Genomic DNA, 15731 nt, shown 5'->3' with positions numbered 1-15731 from the left:
ACAAATAAGGGCCCTTATTAGGGAATGAAATTCCGCTCAATGACCTTGGGGTCGACACCATTAGACACTTTACTATTAGATGATGAAGGTAAGGGCTATCTCATCCATGAAGGATTTAGGTGTAGTCTTCCAAGATAATGGAAAGTTCGATGAGCATATCCAGTTGAAAGTTGGTAAAGCTTTTCAAACATGCGGTTGGATTTATCGCACGTTAAAGTCCAGAGCTAGAATCACAATGCTAACTTTGTACAAGTCAATCGTCCAACCGCATCCCCATTTGGGCTTCATTTGGGCTACAATTAGTTCAGCAGGTTTGCAAAAGCTCAAGTANACAAATAAGGGCCCTTATTAGGGAATGAAATTCCGCTCAATGACCTTGGGGTCGACACCATTAGACACTTTACTATTAGATGATGAAGGTAAGGGCTATCTCATCCATGAAGGATTTAGGTGTAGTCTTCCAAGATAATGGAAAGTTCGATGAGCATATCCAGTTGAAAGTTGGTAAAGCTTTTCAAACATGCGGTTGGATTTATCGCACGTTAAAGTCCAGAGCTAGAATCACAATGCTAACTTTGTACAAGTCAATCGTCCAACCGCATCCCCATTTGGGCTTCATTTGGGCTACAATTAGTTCAGCAGGTTTGCAAAAGCTCAAGTAGGTCCAAAGATGTTTTACTAGGAACATTGATGATACGAGAGAGCTCTCGTATTGGGAGAGGTTAGAAAGGTTGGGATTGTACAGTATTCAGAGAAGGTACGAAAGGTATCTGATATTGTACGTTTTCAAAAGCTTTCATGAGCTTGTCCGAACCCAGGATTTAGGGTCACGTGTACTGATCGTAGAGGCTTAACGTGCGTTTTGAGAGTACCTTCAAGTCGTTGAGAATCCAGTCTCTATTCTTTTCAACACTCTTCTATCTCAGGCTCTTCATTGTTCAATTTAATGCCTTCAAATTTCCTAGAGCGTATGTAGGCGTTGGTCCAGTAGCAGGATTTAAGTCAGATATGGACAAGTTTTTGACAAAAATTCCCCCAATCAATCTTACATTCAAGGGTTGGCCAAATCAGCCAACTCTAATACGTTGGTTTATCAAAGATAAAGATAAAAGTGAAGTAAAATGAACAAATTTCTCGTCTTGAACTGCTTGGATTCCAATCCCACTAGCGATAAGGAAGTCCGCAAAAAAGAGAAATCGTCCCAATCAGCCCTTTACTTGGACGAGGCTGACCCCAAAGCGCACTCTGAAGTGCAGAACGTAAGCCAGAGCTGGATTCTTCGTTGATCAGCTTACCCCTCTCGTCTCACCATTGAGACGACTGCCACAGTGGTTCAAAAGCCTTTTTGAATTCCAACAGAAATATCAAAGCAAATCTTGTTAACTAATAGCCACATGCGCGACAAATTTGAGCCAGACTTCAATAAATCAATCACGTCAAAATAACTTCTTATGGTTTTTGTAAGGAAGAAGACTGTTGAGATGGATATGCGCATTTCTCTCAATACCTGATAAGCTTTTTTGACCACCGTGGTGAGACGGGTGAGACGAGACGAGAGGAGACGACCGTGTCCAAGAATCCAGCTCAGATTTAGTGCAGCTTAAGGGCATGCTTCAAGTTTGGATAGCTAGTATCAGGGTGTCTGGAATAGGTAGTGGGATCACTGCTGAAAAGTCCAAGTAGGCAGTTTAAGATATACACCTAATAAATAGATATATTCCTGTTAGGAGTACGTCAATATAGATACATATAATTATGGATGTGAATTCTATGTTGTATGCTGTCAGTCAGCATATTGTCAGCTATTCAGCATTGTTGGTTCAACTCCCCTATCTCTGGTTTTCCGAGCTCGACTTTGGGCCGTCGTCAATGGGAAATGTTGAGATCACGTTATAACGTTGGACACCAGGGGGAGCTAGGGAGGAGATGTCCCAACAAAGCTCAAAGCTGTATGGAGTAGCACTGAAGTTACTGGTCAAACAAAACGCCTTGCAAAGGTACCTAGCCATGTCTTGCTTTCCTTTTCTGACATATTGAAGCCCACTCTCCAAGACCACTTGAACCTGATGTTGATGGAAAGCTTCATATAAGCATTAATATTTTAAAGTAATTTGTTAACAATTTCTTCAGGTTGACCAGATTGAGGGGAACACCCTTGATTTTGGAAGTTTTAAGAAAGCAATTTCCAAATTAGTTACCTTTTTGGGCCTGTCCAATGTCCACAGGTTTTAATTTGGCAATCTAGCTTCTTGAACCTCAAGCTCTAGATCTCTCTATCAAAAAGTGCCTGCGTCTCTGGTTCTGATCTTTTCCCATGTCTAATTCTTGGGTCGCGCTGGTTTTTACGTGTTCTCCCCCCACAAGACCCCTGACATCCAAACAAACTTATGCCATTACGCAAACGCATTAAGTGCTTGGGCAGGAAAATTCAAGTCTCTCCCGGAGATTACCACTTTTTATACCCATGGAAACCTACTTGTCATTATTACAAATTGACTTTTGCCAATACCATTACTTGAAAGTGCTCAGTGTGTTGCTGTTTGTGGGGTTTTGTTTAATAAAATGTGCTCATTCAAGATTTCCAGTGTATTGAGGCAGGGACTCTAAAGAGAGAAAACAACACGGCTTACATTTACATTTAAGTGTACATTTGAGTATATCTTTTTCAAACTAATCATGTCTTTACATACAGCTTGGTTCTTATTCCAAACTTTTCTATGTTTGATTAAAAAATAAAAAACTGAATGAAATGACCACGAACATTGAATTAATCAAAACTAGAGGGCTAGTCAGAGAAACGACACTCAAGAGATTTATGAGACTTTTTTGGCTCCCTTGTGGCTGCCTGGTGCGTGCAATGGGGATCGGCTTTGCACACATTTAGTTACGTGATTCTCAAAATCAAGTTCCGAATTCAGGGAGCCAGCATGTTGATGGCATGTTTGTCTGCTCTGCTTGAAACTGAGTAATGCAAGAGAAGTTGATCAGCCTGACACCCTGCTGCCCAACTATCAAAATGTGTTCAGAGCAAAGTCTCAAGCGGCTTGGTTGAAGTGACTTTTCTCTGACAAGCCCTCGAATTAAAATCAATTTGAAAGTCTTTTAAATTAGTGAAATAACGCGCAAAACTTGCCCAAACACTTATAGAAAGAAATCAGAAAAAAGAACCAATCATCACTTGATGAGGAACTAAAACTGACAAATAGCAAAAGAATGTATGAAATAAGCAATAAAAATAGGTGTACTTGAATATTGACTTACTTGAATATCTGGGTTGGACAATTGATAATTTTGTTTCAATCTACCAATTTGAAAAAACAAATATCAGGCATTGGAAAAAAATGGTTGGATTGTTTTTGATTAGATTTGATTTTCTACTTGCTAGGAAGTTCACATAAAAGTCACGCATTTTTAAGGTGTGCAAAGTACAAATTCCAATCCACTAGATTTCAATTTGAATTTTGGACTCCAATTTTTTTGTGTTAGCAAAACATCCAAAACTGTCAAATAAAGAAGGAGTCAGTCATATTTGCTGAGAAATATCATTCCATTATTAGGAGGCATTCAAATGAATTTAAAGAACAAAACGTACCTGGAAACTACAATATGCCTATTTTGGGTTTGATGGCCATTCTCAGAGTGAGAACCATAATTTCATAACAAGTCTAACAAATTACTTGAAATCTTGTCAAGATGTGCCCAAAGCATTTTTTTAAACAAAATCATTATCAAAATAGTATTGATTGATTGCAATTGGAGGAAATGCTTGCTTGCTTAAGAATACATAATTCGTATTTATCAATAATTGTACTTCAAGATATGTCAGAAGTGTTTTTAAGCATATTTCCACATCTTGCTTGAAGCATGACCTAAAAACTATTACAAAACAGATATTAGTCACATATTTTGAACAATAACTATGCCATTAATGGACATCAAATATCAGCAATAACAGTTTAGGCCTAATATGGTGGGAAAGGTTTGGTGATCACAAAAAATGTGGCGTTTCCTTACTCTAGCTTCCTTGGTTGAAGAGTTTGTATGTGTCTTAGGAAATAGATGACAGGCGTCACCCTGAATTGGCAAGTGCAGACATGCGCCAGGGGTGCCAATTTCTCAGCAAAATAGTGAAAATACATTTTTTTGGCCCAGACAAAATCTGCCAAAAGAAGCTGAAAATACATAAAAAAGTGAAAACGGACCAAAGATGCAAATAAGGGTCCAGTATGCAAACAGATACAAATACAGGTCGAGGATGCTAATAAATGATATTTGCATAAGTTTGAGAACACTACTGACTAGTCACTACCATTTTTTAGGAGGCTATTGGCCTAAATATCAAAGTAGAAAAGTTAATGATAAGCCAACCGAAGAAATGTGGCTTAACATAGAAAAGCATCTCCTATGGCTTCAAAAAATCAATTGTACACATAGAAAACTGAAAAATAGCAAAATGAGTCTAAGATAAGCTTTTTCAGGCTCTAAGATTTATCACGTATGTTAATGAGTAAAAATGTTGCATTTATATGACGCACTTTCAAATGACAGAGAACTAATTTGATCCTCAAATAAGAGGCTGTGAAGCTCATAAAGCTGTACACGGTACTACTATCTTGTCGCAAAATTTGAAAATTGGTTGCTCAATGAAGCCCTTAACTTAAACAAAAACGACAAATATAATGTTTGCATGGTTCTGGTTTGCAGTCCACTTTGTCCTCACGTTTGTTCCGCATAGTCAGGTTAGTTTTTTGTTCTCCCTTTCGCTTCTCTAGGAGCAAACTACATAGTAGAGGCCTCCGAAAAATAGTTGCCAAAAAAGTCAATACTCGAGAAAAGGTTTTGTGCTAAAAGTTGCAGTGGACAATTCCGATTTCCAAATTTTCACAATGCTTTCATTGTTTGAGTGGAATTCCAATCACAAGTGCACTATTCACTTGGGAAACGTGTAACCCCTGGACACTGTACAACTAAGGAGAGGGATTGGGGTAGGATCAGCAGCTGTTGAACACAGTCTTAAATTATTTTCTTAATAAATGACTGAACGTCGAAAAAGTCAATGAATCAGAAAATGGGGGGGGGGGTTAGTTCTTTGTCAACACCTTGAGGTATGACTTCTTGAAACATGTAAAATGATGGGGCATAAGACATAAGAAAGGCAAGCACGGGTAAGAATAGAGGATCAATAACTTTGAATTTGCTTCCACATTGCAGCTTTGATCCATTGCCATATCATCTTAGTTCGATCCACTGATGCGTGGTTATGATTTATTGGAGTTGTGGAGTCACACAGTTATCCTGGGGCGAGTTTCTTAGAGGTCTTACTTCGGACTTCGGGGCTTGGACGCTGTCCACTACAAAAATACGCTCACCTGAGTGGTGAGTAAGTGCATGGTCATTCCGAGTCACGTCCAAGCCTTACCTCCGAGGTAAAAGCGTTCTGGTTAGGCTTAAATTGGGGTAAACATTTGAGTCAAAGCGCTACAGTATGGATTTTTTCTGCTCTAGGCAGTGTTAACAAATCTGCATGGCATAGACAAAGGCATTGACCGTTGATAATTGACTTAAAGATCACAATTAGCTATTGGTTAATGCATAGAGACCCATCTAACTTGTTATGGTTCTGATGTGTATTATCAATTTCAATTGGGAACCAACCGATTGAATGTAATCATCCATCAACGTCGTAAGAGCTTTGACGAACGTTTCTGTAATACTTTTGTGGCAACATATTTCTTTTAAAAAATCTTCCTTACGAGCAAGGGTCAATCAACGACGATGAATTACTTTTGATAACTTTACAAGTGTGCAGAGACGCCAAGTAAGAATGCCAGTGAATCGTCCCTAATCAGTGAGTTAAGAACTTAAGCTGTTGTTGAATGTATGAAAAAAGATTCCAAATACATTTAACAGTTATTTTTCTCCAATAGGCGAAAAACCTTAGCCGAACTCTGCCATAATCTTTCGCGGACAATTGTTGTTATTTCAAACCCGTATCCTAAAATCCCAGAGGATATAATTTCGATATAGATACTCGGCTACTCGGAACTATTTGGTTCCAATAACACTTTTCATAACCTTAACATAATAATAAAAGGGCATCATAATAGTCAGATTGGATGGAGGCCCCTGGAAAAAACGACAAAATTCCTATGGTTACTAATTGACGACAAGCTTAATTGGAAGACCCATATTTCAATTCTACGTAACCTTTTCACTTCTTTCTGAGGCCAAAACACGCTTTCGACTGAGATTCGACAATTTTAACGCAATGTTGTAACCCGGGAGCACCTAGGTCGACATTTTCGTCAACATGCTTCTCATGCGAATCAGCTATTTAGCTTGAAGGACCTCAGCTAGGGTTCTCAACTTGAGCAAAAAAGGTACAGCCGAGCAATCAAAGATCAAGATCGAGTCTTGAAGCAACCCTGTGTTCGAGTCTTAGAAAGGCAGGGTCACGTTTTGACACTCGGTTAAGCATTTTTGAGTTTCACTTCTGTACCCCATTAAGCTAAAAAGCTGCCTTTCCGGTTCAATACGCGGGAGTTGAGTCAACGTTGGAATATGGCATCGAGTACTTTGAACATTCCTCTACCATAAAAGGGTCAGTTTTGCTTCAGAGGAGTGCCGTTCGTTGGCCAGTGGGAGTAAAATAAAAGGCCCAAACGAATAATATTACATTACACATTTTAGTGATTGACGACACAGTTAGAGTTCGCCAATTCAAATGTATGGTAAAGGCGTGCGATTTATTTTTCAACCAACCATTCCACCCATTAACTTGGCTACAAAAGTGGCTGTTTTAGAAGTAGACTACTTGCCCCAATGGAAAGACCCCAAGTTAAATTACGACCTCTTTGCAAGAGGGCATTATTGGGTCTCACTTTTTCTTAACTAAATATCGACCTCCACTTTATCATGCGTCACATACCATGACTGAGCCAAATACCTAGTACATACTACACACGTTCCCCACACAGACCTATTTCATAGTCCATAAAGTAACGTGCAAAAAAATCTTGCCTCTTTGTTAACTAGGACATATTAATCAATTTAGTTGTGGAACTTGGCATGAAGCATATCTATTGAAAGTCGAGTTCGAATAAACATCTCAACTGGCTTATTTCTGGTCCTGTTTCCAAGCGCTAATATTCCGACATGACTTTTCTAATCCAAGGAATCATTTCGGTGACTCTGGTGTATACACCCGGGTACTCTTTACGTCCACATCCAATGCCCCAAGACACGATGCCAATTTGACGACAACGATCGTTGTTACACTGGAACAATGCTCCACCACTGTCACCCTGCAAAGCAATGTCATTTTTGATAATTACTACGGTAAATTTTCATTGCACGGACATGGACAAGAAACGATTTGAAAGCGCTTCTTACGTTGCACGAGTCTTTTTTCTCTGAGGAGGCACAAAGCATCCCACTGGTGATGCCCCCAGGTGCGTTTGAACCATAACTTTGGGCACATTTGTCGTTTTCCCATACTTGAACCTCCACTTTTCTCAAGTGGGATGATGAGATTCCCTTTTCTGAGGTTCTGCCCCAACCCGCCACTTGCAGAGTTTCACCGACAAATAGTTTGTTGGGATCCTCTTCCAAACAAACGGGTTGGATGACATCGGTGAACGTAATCGGGGTCTCCATGACTAGAATGGCCACATCGTTGTGCTGGAAGAGCATTGTCATTAAGGGCGGTCAATCATTTATTATGTTCTCGGGTTGATGATTCCTACGAAAGTGGATGTCTTGAAAGATTTATGCTTGATTATTGCTTTCACTCGGGCGTGTTGCTCTTCTTTGTCACGTAGACGTAAGTCGTGATCGCCAAGGAATATCCTCATGGATTTGACATCTGCGTCATTAATACTGAAATATTTGAAACAAAATATTCAACTAGAAATAGAGGTCGCTACAATTTATAATGACACCCTACCCGGAAAGACGGGAAGACATCCTTCACATTTAAAATATTGTAAAATACACTCAGCTCAGAAGATGGAATTGGCATCGATGAAGCTACGTAAATAACTGCTTAACTAGTCATGACAAACTGATCACTAATGTAGTTTTACTTCAGTTTTGAAATGAGCCCCCAAAACAAAGTTTCTAACTATATCTGATAACGAGTGTAGCGAGTTCAGATTTTTGACAAAGATCGATTTGAATGTTTTACAGATAACCTTCATATATTTTATAGTTTGGGGCTCCTCGTTTTTCTCTGGTTCTATTAGATTTCGTGAAAAAATACCAGTTTACAAAAAAGAGAGTGTTCAGATACAATTGCATTGCTTATGATATGATCGTTTCTAAACCAAGTTCAACCTTTCCCAATTTCTTCCCTTTGCTAATTACAAACACTTTTTGATTACTCACTATGTAACCATTAGAATTTACTTCACCGATCAAACACCATGGTCGATAAAACCATTATCATTGACGTTTGTGTTGCTTTTCATCAAATCGGATGGCAGATCTCTCGATAAGTCCTCAAAAGTAACCAATGGTGTTGTAATAAACACATGACCATTTCGGAACTCTGCTCCTGTCAGTCAAGGGTACTTACTGCTTGACACAATGGGCTGCAGTTAAAACATGGACTTTATCCAACAATGAACCTCCACAAAAGTAACGATGATTATTGAATAAGGCGACCTTAAAGGATGATATTCGAGTTGAAAATGAGATCATGCAGGTTTAGACAATATTATCATCGGCATTCCCACCATGAATGGAAACTCGTTCCGTTTAGTTTCCTCTCCATTTATGATTCTACTCAAATTGTGCAAAGCAGGCCGCTTGCCGCAATTCTCGTTGATTTGAGCGTCCAGAGGGAATTCATCCAGATCAAATGGCTCCTCATTTTTCAACTCTTCCAATTGATCCAAAAGGTCTTGCTTGATGTCTTTCTCTGAACAGCAGATGCCAAAAACCTACGTATGTGAATAATTCTTCAAGCTCCATGGAGGTGACTGCTTTGACTGGTTCCAACGTCAAGGCTTACCTGCTTTCCATTGACCGTGTCATAAGCACAAGTGTCGTAGGTGCCGTAGGAGGCCGTCTCCGTTGGGCCAAAGTCAAACAAGCGGAAGTAAGGGTAGCATCCCTTGACTGTGGTACACGTTCCATTCCTGAGAGAAGGGAGTATTGGACGTATAGGTGAGGGGCTCGTGTTCAGATAATCGATGTTCTCGCCAATGTAGATGTAGATGATCAGAAAGAACACACTTACTTGCCCTCGTTAGTCACGCAGGGGTTCCCGAGCAGAGCTGCCGCAAGATCTTCTTGACCAGATGGGGTCAACTCGGGGGATTGAAGTGGCGGCACGGCGCCAGGCTGTCTCAAAGTCTGTCTCAGGAATGGCGCAACACTAGGATGATTGACCCCTGGAGAAGCAAATGCCTGGGATGGCAAAGGCTGGAACAAGGGTAAGCCCGGTGTTTGAAGCGGGAACTGCCGTGCATGGCGAGCTTTTGGTACACCATTTAGTTGCCCTTGAGCGGGCGAAAGCTCCCCACCATTTAGGTTCTTGGCTAAGGAACCGCCGTGGTCCTTGTTGCTGACTGGGAAGTACACAAAAGTAGTTTATTAGTTTTTCTGTAAAATCACATGTGTCATACATCGTGGGCCTCTAAGTATGGACTCAACATTAGGCCAAAATCAAAGGGCAATTAAGCTTCGCGCTTTGTATTATGACCAGATTGCCTCTCTGAATGTGCTAGAAATTTTGGACTGAAATTTGCTTATAACGAGGGCAGGCCAAAACTTTCCAAAAACATTTGTGTGTAATTAACAGCAAATTTACATAACAAATCATCTGAATTTACAAAAAAATTGCTAATAAACTTGTCAAAATATAGGCACCGACACGTTCTGTTGGGCTGAAAGGGCTGTATTTTTGCCTGCCGTATCAAGCAATAGTCCATGAAAAGGAAATTTCTGCCATAGTAGCTTCCGGCACCAGAATTTGAATCTATTACACGTGAGGAGAACATTCTTGCATTGTCAGCTCTTAAACTGATCGGCTAGACCAGCAATTTTTACCTATATCTGTAATATTGCATCATTAAAATAAGTTTAAGTTCAACAACAGCATATCAGTAATGCCAGAGTGAAACCATTTCGCAACAACTTTGTCATACAAATTAAGTTTCATTACATGTTATATATTCAGGGTGGACCAGGTCAAGGGTTGAGAACAATATTTCTCAGACCTGGCTCTTCAATTACCAACAAACCTTTTGGGGAGTCTTGTGATAAAACATTTATACCCATTAAGGAATCGAACTTTTACTAACTTTGTTAAAATGGTACTCAATGCCAAGCAGGAAGTGTCCTCCAACTTTTGAAGGATGGCCACGACCGATCGAATATATTGCGTGTCACCGAGAAAAGGTTCAAGAACAACGCTATGTTCATTATGAGGAAACTGAATCGGAACCAGGAGTTAGGCTAAACTGCCAAGAGGCCAACAGGGTGAAGAAAAATGTTTTGAACCTCTGAACTGGTCAAGAATGTTCGGGAGAGGATTCGTCGAAACCCCAGGCGCTCATTGAGAAAGATGGGCATGAATATGGATGTGAGCAGAACGGAGCAACTTCACATACCGCCAAAGTCGTGACCTTAGATGAATATTCCAGCTTTCATTTTTAAAGAAGAATGGCCCCGCAGCAATCTTGGCCCAAATACTCTGGACTTTTCCCTGCGGTCGATCCTTGAGGCTAAGGCATGTGCCAAGCCTCACATGAGCCAGGACCATCTTAGGCGGGACAGTGACCGAGCTTAGGAAGAAATCCGACAGAAGCAAGTAGCGTGTGCTGTCCAAGATCTCAACCGTCGTCTTCAGGCTGTGATTAAGGTCAAGGGAGGTCATTTTGAATAATGTGTATAAAATTCGATAGGATAAACTAAACACATGTAGGTAGCCTATTAGTTCACGTTTTTACGTTGCTTCATGGCCATCATAGGCTAAAAAATATCTAGAACACTTGACTTGGGCCACCCTGTAAGAAAACATTGTTTTCTAGTTTCTTGAAATTGATATCTGGCCAATTCTTTCCACACTAATCTATATCCTGCCCATTTACTCAAACCCCCTGAAAACACCAACGGGGCTGCGTTCCATCCTTTAACATAGTGAATCTCCAAAAAATGCAGTGATAAAAGATTAAAATTGAATGAATCAGAGAATACAAGTGGAGACACTAACGATACCAAATTGCCAGTGGTCAAAATGGAACGCAAGTTTGGTTCTAAAAATGATAAGAATGAAAACTGGTGTGAGATCTGACTTCTTACAGTAAAATAGTTTGTATTTAATCTTTTGTTTGGCTTTTTGTTCCCCTTATGAAATTGATTATTAAAGTCAAAACTGGAGCCACTAAGTCCTAGCTCACGTTTGAATCTTTCGCAAGAAAATGATGAATGATTGATAGCCTGAAAAGGATCGTGGATGAAAATGAAACAGCCCTTGGAAACGACGAGATAAAAGAATTTCAACATAAGCAAACCGGAATTGTCACGCATGACAGATCAAAGTCAAGATTTAAAAATGTCGTAGACAAACGAACTGTAAAAGGCATATCCGATAATAATCTAAAGGCTTGTACTTACAGGGAGATTTCTCTCAAGTTCACCAAATGATAGTGGGAAAAGGGCTTCAAAACATCCCAAAGATTAGTGGAGCACTTGAGTGGATCAATTAAAACCATCCTTGGCTCCACCAATCTTCCCCAACTTTGAATGCTGATTATGGTCGAAATATCTACAGGTACACATGGGAATCAAAATGGGCCTATGCAAGCCGTCGGCTTTTAACCGCCAGAAAATATTCTGAAAATAGAAATAGCCATTTGAATAATGTTCTTATTTTTAGTACCACTATTACCATTACCAACTGAAGCTAGTCTTCGCCTTCTTAACATTTTCTCAGTACTTTCATATTTAAGCTAAAAAGCTAATGGAGCTCATTGTTTGAAGTTGAACGCTGGAATGGGACGAACTCATCATTAACTGAGACAAAAGTCTAAAGAGCAATGTTAAGAAAATGATTTGTTTTGGACGCCACCAATGGCTTACAAAATAACGAATGCTTATCTGATGTAATGGGATTAGGGAGCATTACGGCATAATAAAATCAAAGTTTGACAACTGGAAAAAAGCTTAGACATGAAATCAAACAGTAACGTTATTAAGATATGATGTTGCATAAACGTCTTGGAAAATGTAAAATAATTATTGCAAAAAGTGACAAATTTAAAATTCAAATTCTTGGATGCATTTATGTAATATGTCAAATATATAATGGACTAGTGTAATGTTTTAAGTTTAAGAAAAAATGATCGACAATTTTACAGCCTGAGCAACTTTCAAGTGCGAATATTTATCATTTATAGCTTTTGCAAAAATCGTTAAGAAAATGAAAGAATCGCATTTATTTCTTAGTCATCGAAGAAGTAAGTCATTTGCCTTGATGGCCTTATCTCTTTGAAGCTATCAATCATTCATCATTTTTTTGCGAAAGATTCAAAGGTGAGCTAGGACTTAGTGGCTCCAGCTTTGACATTAATAATCAATTTTATTAGGGGAACAAAAAGCCAAATAAAAGATGATATACTAACCATTTTAGTGCAATCTTGGAATTATGCGAAGTAGGTCGTTTTCCGATCTATTTTAGTGTAAGATGCAATACTAACAATTAAGCAGATGCTAAATAGTTTTATAATAAAAATGTTTCTTTTCATTAAAAAAATTATAACATCTTATGGCTGGACATTACTAAGAGTACACTAGCACCAATGATAATGGTTGTCTAGGTTTTGGCCAATGATATTTTTTTGTTGCGTTTGAAGAGATTTGAAACAAGCTATTTTATAATCATTGAAACAATGCGGCAACACAGGTAAAAATGAATACTATTCTCTCTGCCTTTGAGGCAAATGTAGACATTTTTTTCATCGACCTCTGTTTTGATCTGACATTTGTTTTTGGCGGATCACATATTTTATATAGGATTCCTCATTAATTTTATTCCTTACAGGAACACAAATCGATTTCATAATTTACCACCAAAAATGTGCATCACTTATAGATTCTAAACTAGGCAGTTTCTTGCGTTGCTTTTGTTTTGAGGAGGAAAGTCTTAAAGCCATGTTGCCACACAAGTCCCTCAATTTGTATTTCACTTGTATCAAACCAGTATTGATGCTCACCTTCAATGAATAAAGGATCTCCGTCAAGAAAACTCCGAGCGTAACTTTGGATGAACAAAAGGACTAACACTGATATTCTGAACACCAACGAAATCAACGTTTGTTTGCAGGCTGCCATGATGATCGACTCCTAACCCACTCGGCTTACGTTTTGAGACTAATAATTTCTTTTGTCTTTGGAATTTTTCCAAAATTGTAGGAAGTACACAATTAAAATGGGCTCCAAGAGGCGGACACTCCACAAGGCATACCCTCAGCCTGGGGAATCCAAGTAGAAACACATTCTATAATTCTTTTCGACTAGTTCAAGGGCGGAAAATGATTTGGATGGAGGAGTAACCTTAAATTCGTCGTGGGCGAAGCCTGCTGAATATCTTTCCCTTCATTCTCTACGAGTGGAGTGTTCAATGCCGTTGACCCAGAGGTCATTAAGCGAAATTTCATTCCGTTCAAGGCCACATTACTCTCGGCGACCAAAGAGTAGATTTGATCAGGGATCTTTAACAAACTGGTGGACTCTTGACCATTTCTATCACAAACTAATTGTATATTTGCACCATAAGAAGAGATAGACAAAGCTTTTGGAGTCAGAGCGAGCAAGATAAGTGACCTTAAATAATCCAACAAAGTTTAAAACCCCAACACGGGCACAGAAAGGTTCATCCCAAAAGCTGGACTCTTGGATACAGGTCGCAATGGTTTGTTGCCTTATCAAGATTCGAGGAAGGTACTAGAAACACATTTTGTCAGCTATTTACCTTTCAAAATCATTAGGAACACCTAATTCTTGCTCACATTAGGCACTTTCGTACACGCCTAAAAATTATCAAGGCGTGTTTGGATATTCCTGTCAATGCTTATTACGGCATTTCAACCGGAGTGTTGGTCGTATTACTGGTGAGAGGAGAAGCGTAAGCAGATCGTCAAAGACTTCAATTAAAGCCTATATAGTGGAACCTGCTTATATCGCCGCACTCGGGACGAGCCAAATTGACAATATTTTCGGACTGACGATATATCCGGATGTTCTCTATCAGGTGCATAACGCCGTTAAACACGCAAATAGATACAAGTGTTGGAGGCACATTCAAACTCAGGACCAAGTTGAATTGGGCTTGAGTGGCAGTCAAATGAATAACCAAGGTGATCAGATTTTTTTTCTATGTTCTTTTTTGTTTTCAATATCAAATTGACGAGAAAAGTTAATATTTTTCAAATTTTCACGCAACAAGTTGGTCCAGGTGTAGTGTGTAATCAGCAACGAAGGAATTTTTTTTTTTTAGCAAAAATAATTTGCTCAACTGAGTCAAATTCATTTGTCAAGAATGCCTTTTCAAGAGGATTGAATTACGAATGAAAAGCATCGGTAAGGTGGGACAGTGCAGAGGAAACAAACCGAAATTGAAACACAATTAAAAAAATCGGTGACACAAGCATCAAAATGGCCAAGTGTTGTAAGACTTGCTACGGTTGAACCTGCCACTTTTGCCCGTCCAAAAAAATGGTGTATCATTTACTGGATTTATATTTATAACAATTCAATTCCTCTTGAGAAGTGGAGGGGTAAGCAGATAGATATTGTCATTTTGTGGAGCACAGTTACAGACAAAAGACCAGCCAACCTGCACCGTGCAAAAATAAAATTTGTCATTTATTTCAACTTGTCCCTTGTTGAAGCAAATAGTAATCTGATGTTGAGAAAAGATATTAGCATGGCGCTAAGGTCTTTTTTTTGGTTTGTTTTTTCACGGGCTTTTCTAACCGCTACAGGGAATGTGATCCCCAGTACTATTAAAATGAAAGGTTATAAGTCGTCTATTTATTACCTTTCAATCTTTATATGATATTTGGTCTACCAACGACTTTGAGTTGGCAGACTGAGCTAGTCCTTGAATATATGGTTGATCAGGAATGCTATCTAAAAAAATTCCAGGTCTGACTTGAAAGATGCAACCGGATCAACAAGGTCTACGTATTCCGATCGAATATTAGAGGGAAGCAAGTTAAACAATGAAGGAGCCCGAGAATGAAGAGAAGTGGACTTTATTGTTCGAACTAGCCTCGATTCTCGAGGACTTGAAGGTACTCTCAATACGCACATTAAGCCTCTTCGGTCACTAGAATTGACCCTAAATCCTGGGTTGGGACAGCACTCATGAATGCTTTTGAAGACGTACAGTATCAGATACCTTTCGTACCTTCTCTGAATACTGTACAGTCCAACTTTTTTAGTCTCTCCCAATAGGAGAGCTCTCTCATTCATGTGATGTTCCTAGTGAAACATCTTTGGACTTGTTCGACCTTTAGCAAACCTGCTGAACACATTGGAGCCCAAATGGGTGAGGCATATTCAAGATGTGGCTGGACAATCGACTTGTACAGATGATGCTATCGTGATGCTATCTCTGGACTTAAACGTGCGATATATCCAACCACACATTTGAAAAGCTTTACCCACCTTCAACTGGATATGCTCATCGAACTTTCCATTATTTTGGAGGACTACACCTA

General features: G+C 39.3%; 1 protein-coding gene across 1 annotated transcript; it reads right to left on the bottom strand.

Moving 5' to 3' along the window:
- Positions 1–7142: 7142 nt before the first annotated feature.
- On the bottom strand, positions 7143–9503 carry LOC131892856 (proclotting enzyme-like; the record flags this gene model as incomplete). Its single annotated transcript, XM_059242715.1, is given in 7 exon segments — positions 7143–7304; positions 7393–7680; positions 7746–7878; positions 8576–8664; positions 8736–8942; positions 9014–9140; positions 9242–9503. Coding segments are annotated over 7 exon segments (1268 nt in total), but the record flags the coding sequence as incomplete, so codon positions are not given.
- Between the last annotated feature and the right edge of the window lie 6228 nt (positions 9504–15731).

The sequence above is a fragment of the Tigriopus californicus genome, chromosome 2, assembly GCF_007210705.1.
Source record: "Tigriopus californicus strain San Diego chromosome 2, Tcal_SD_v2.1, whole genome shotgun sequence".
Lineage (NCBI taxonomy): Eukaryota > Metazoa > Arthropoda > Copepoda > Harpacticoida > Harpacticidae > Tigriopus > Tigriopus californicus.
Note: the sequence above shows the minus strand (reverse complement) of the source record. Positions and strands in the feature narration are given on the sequence as shown.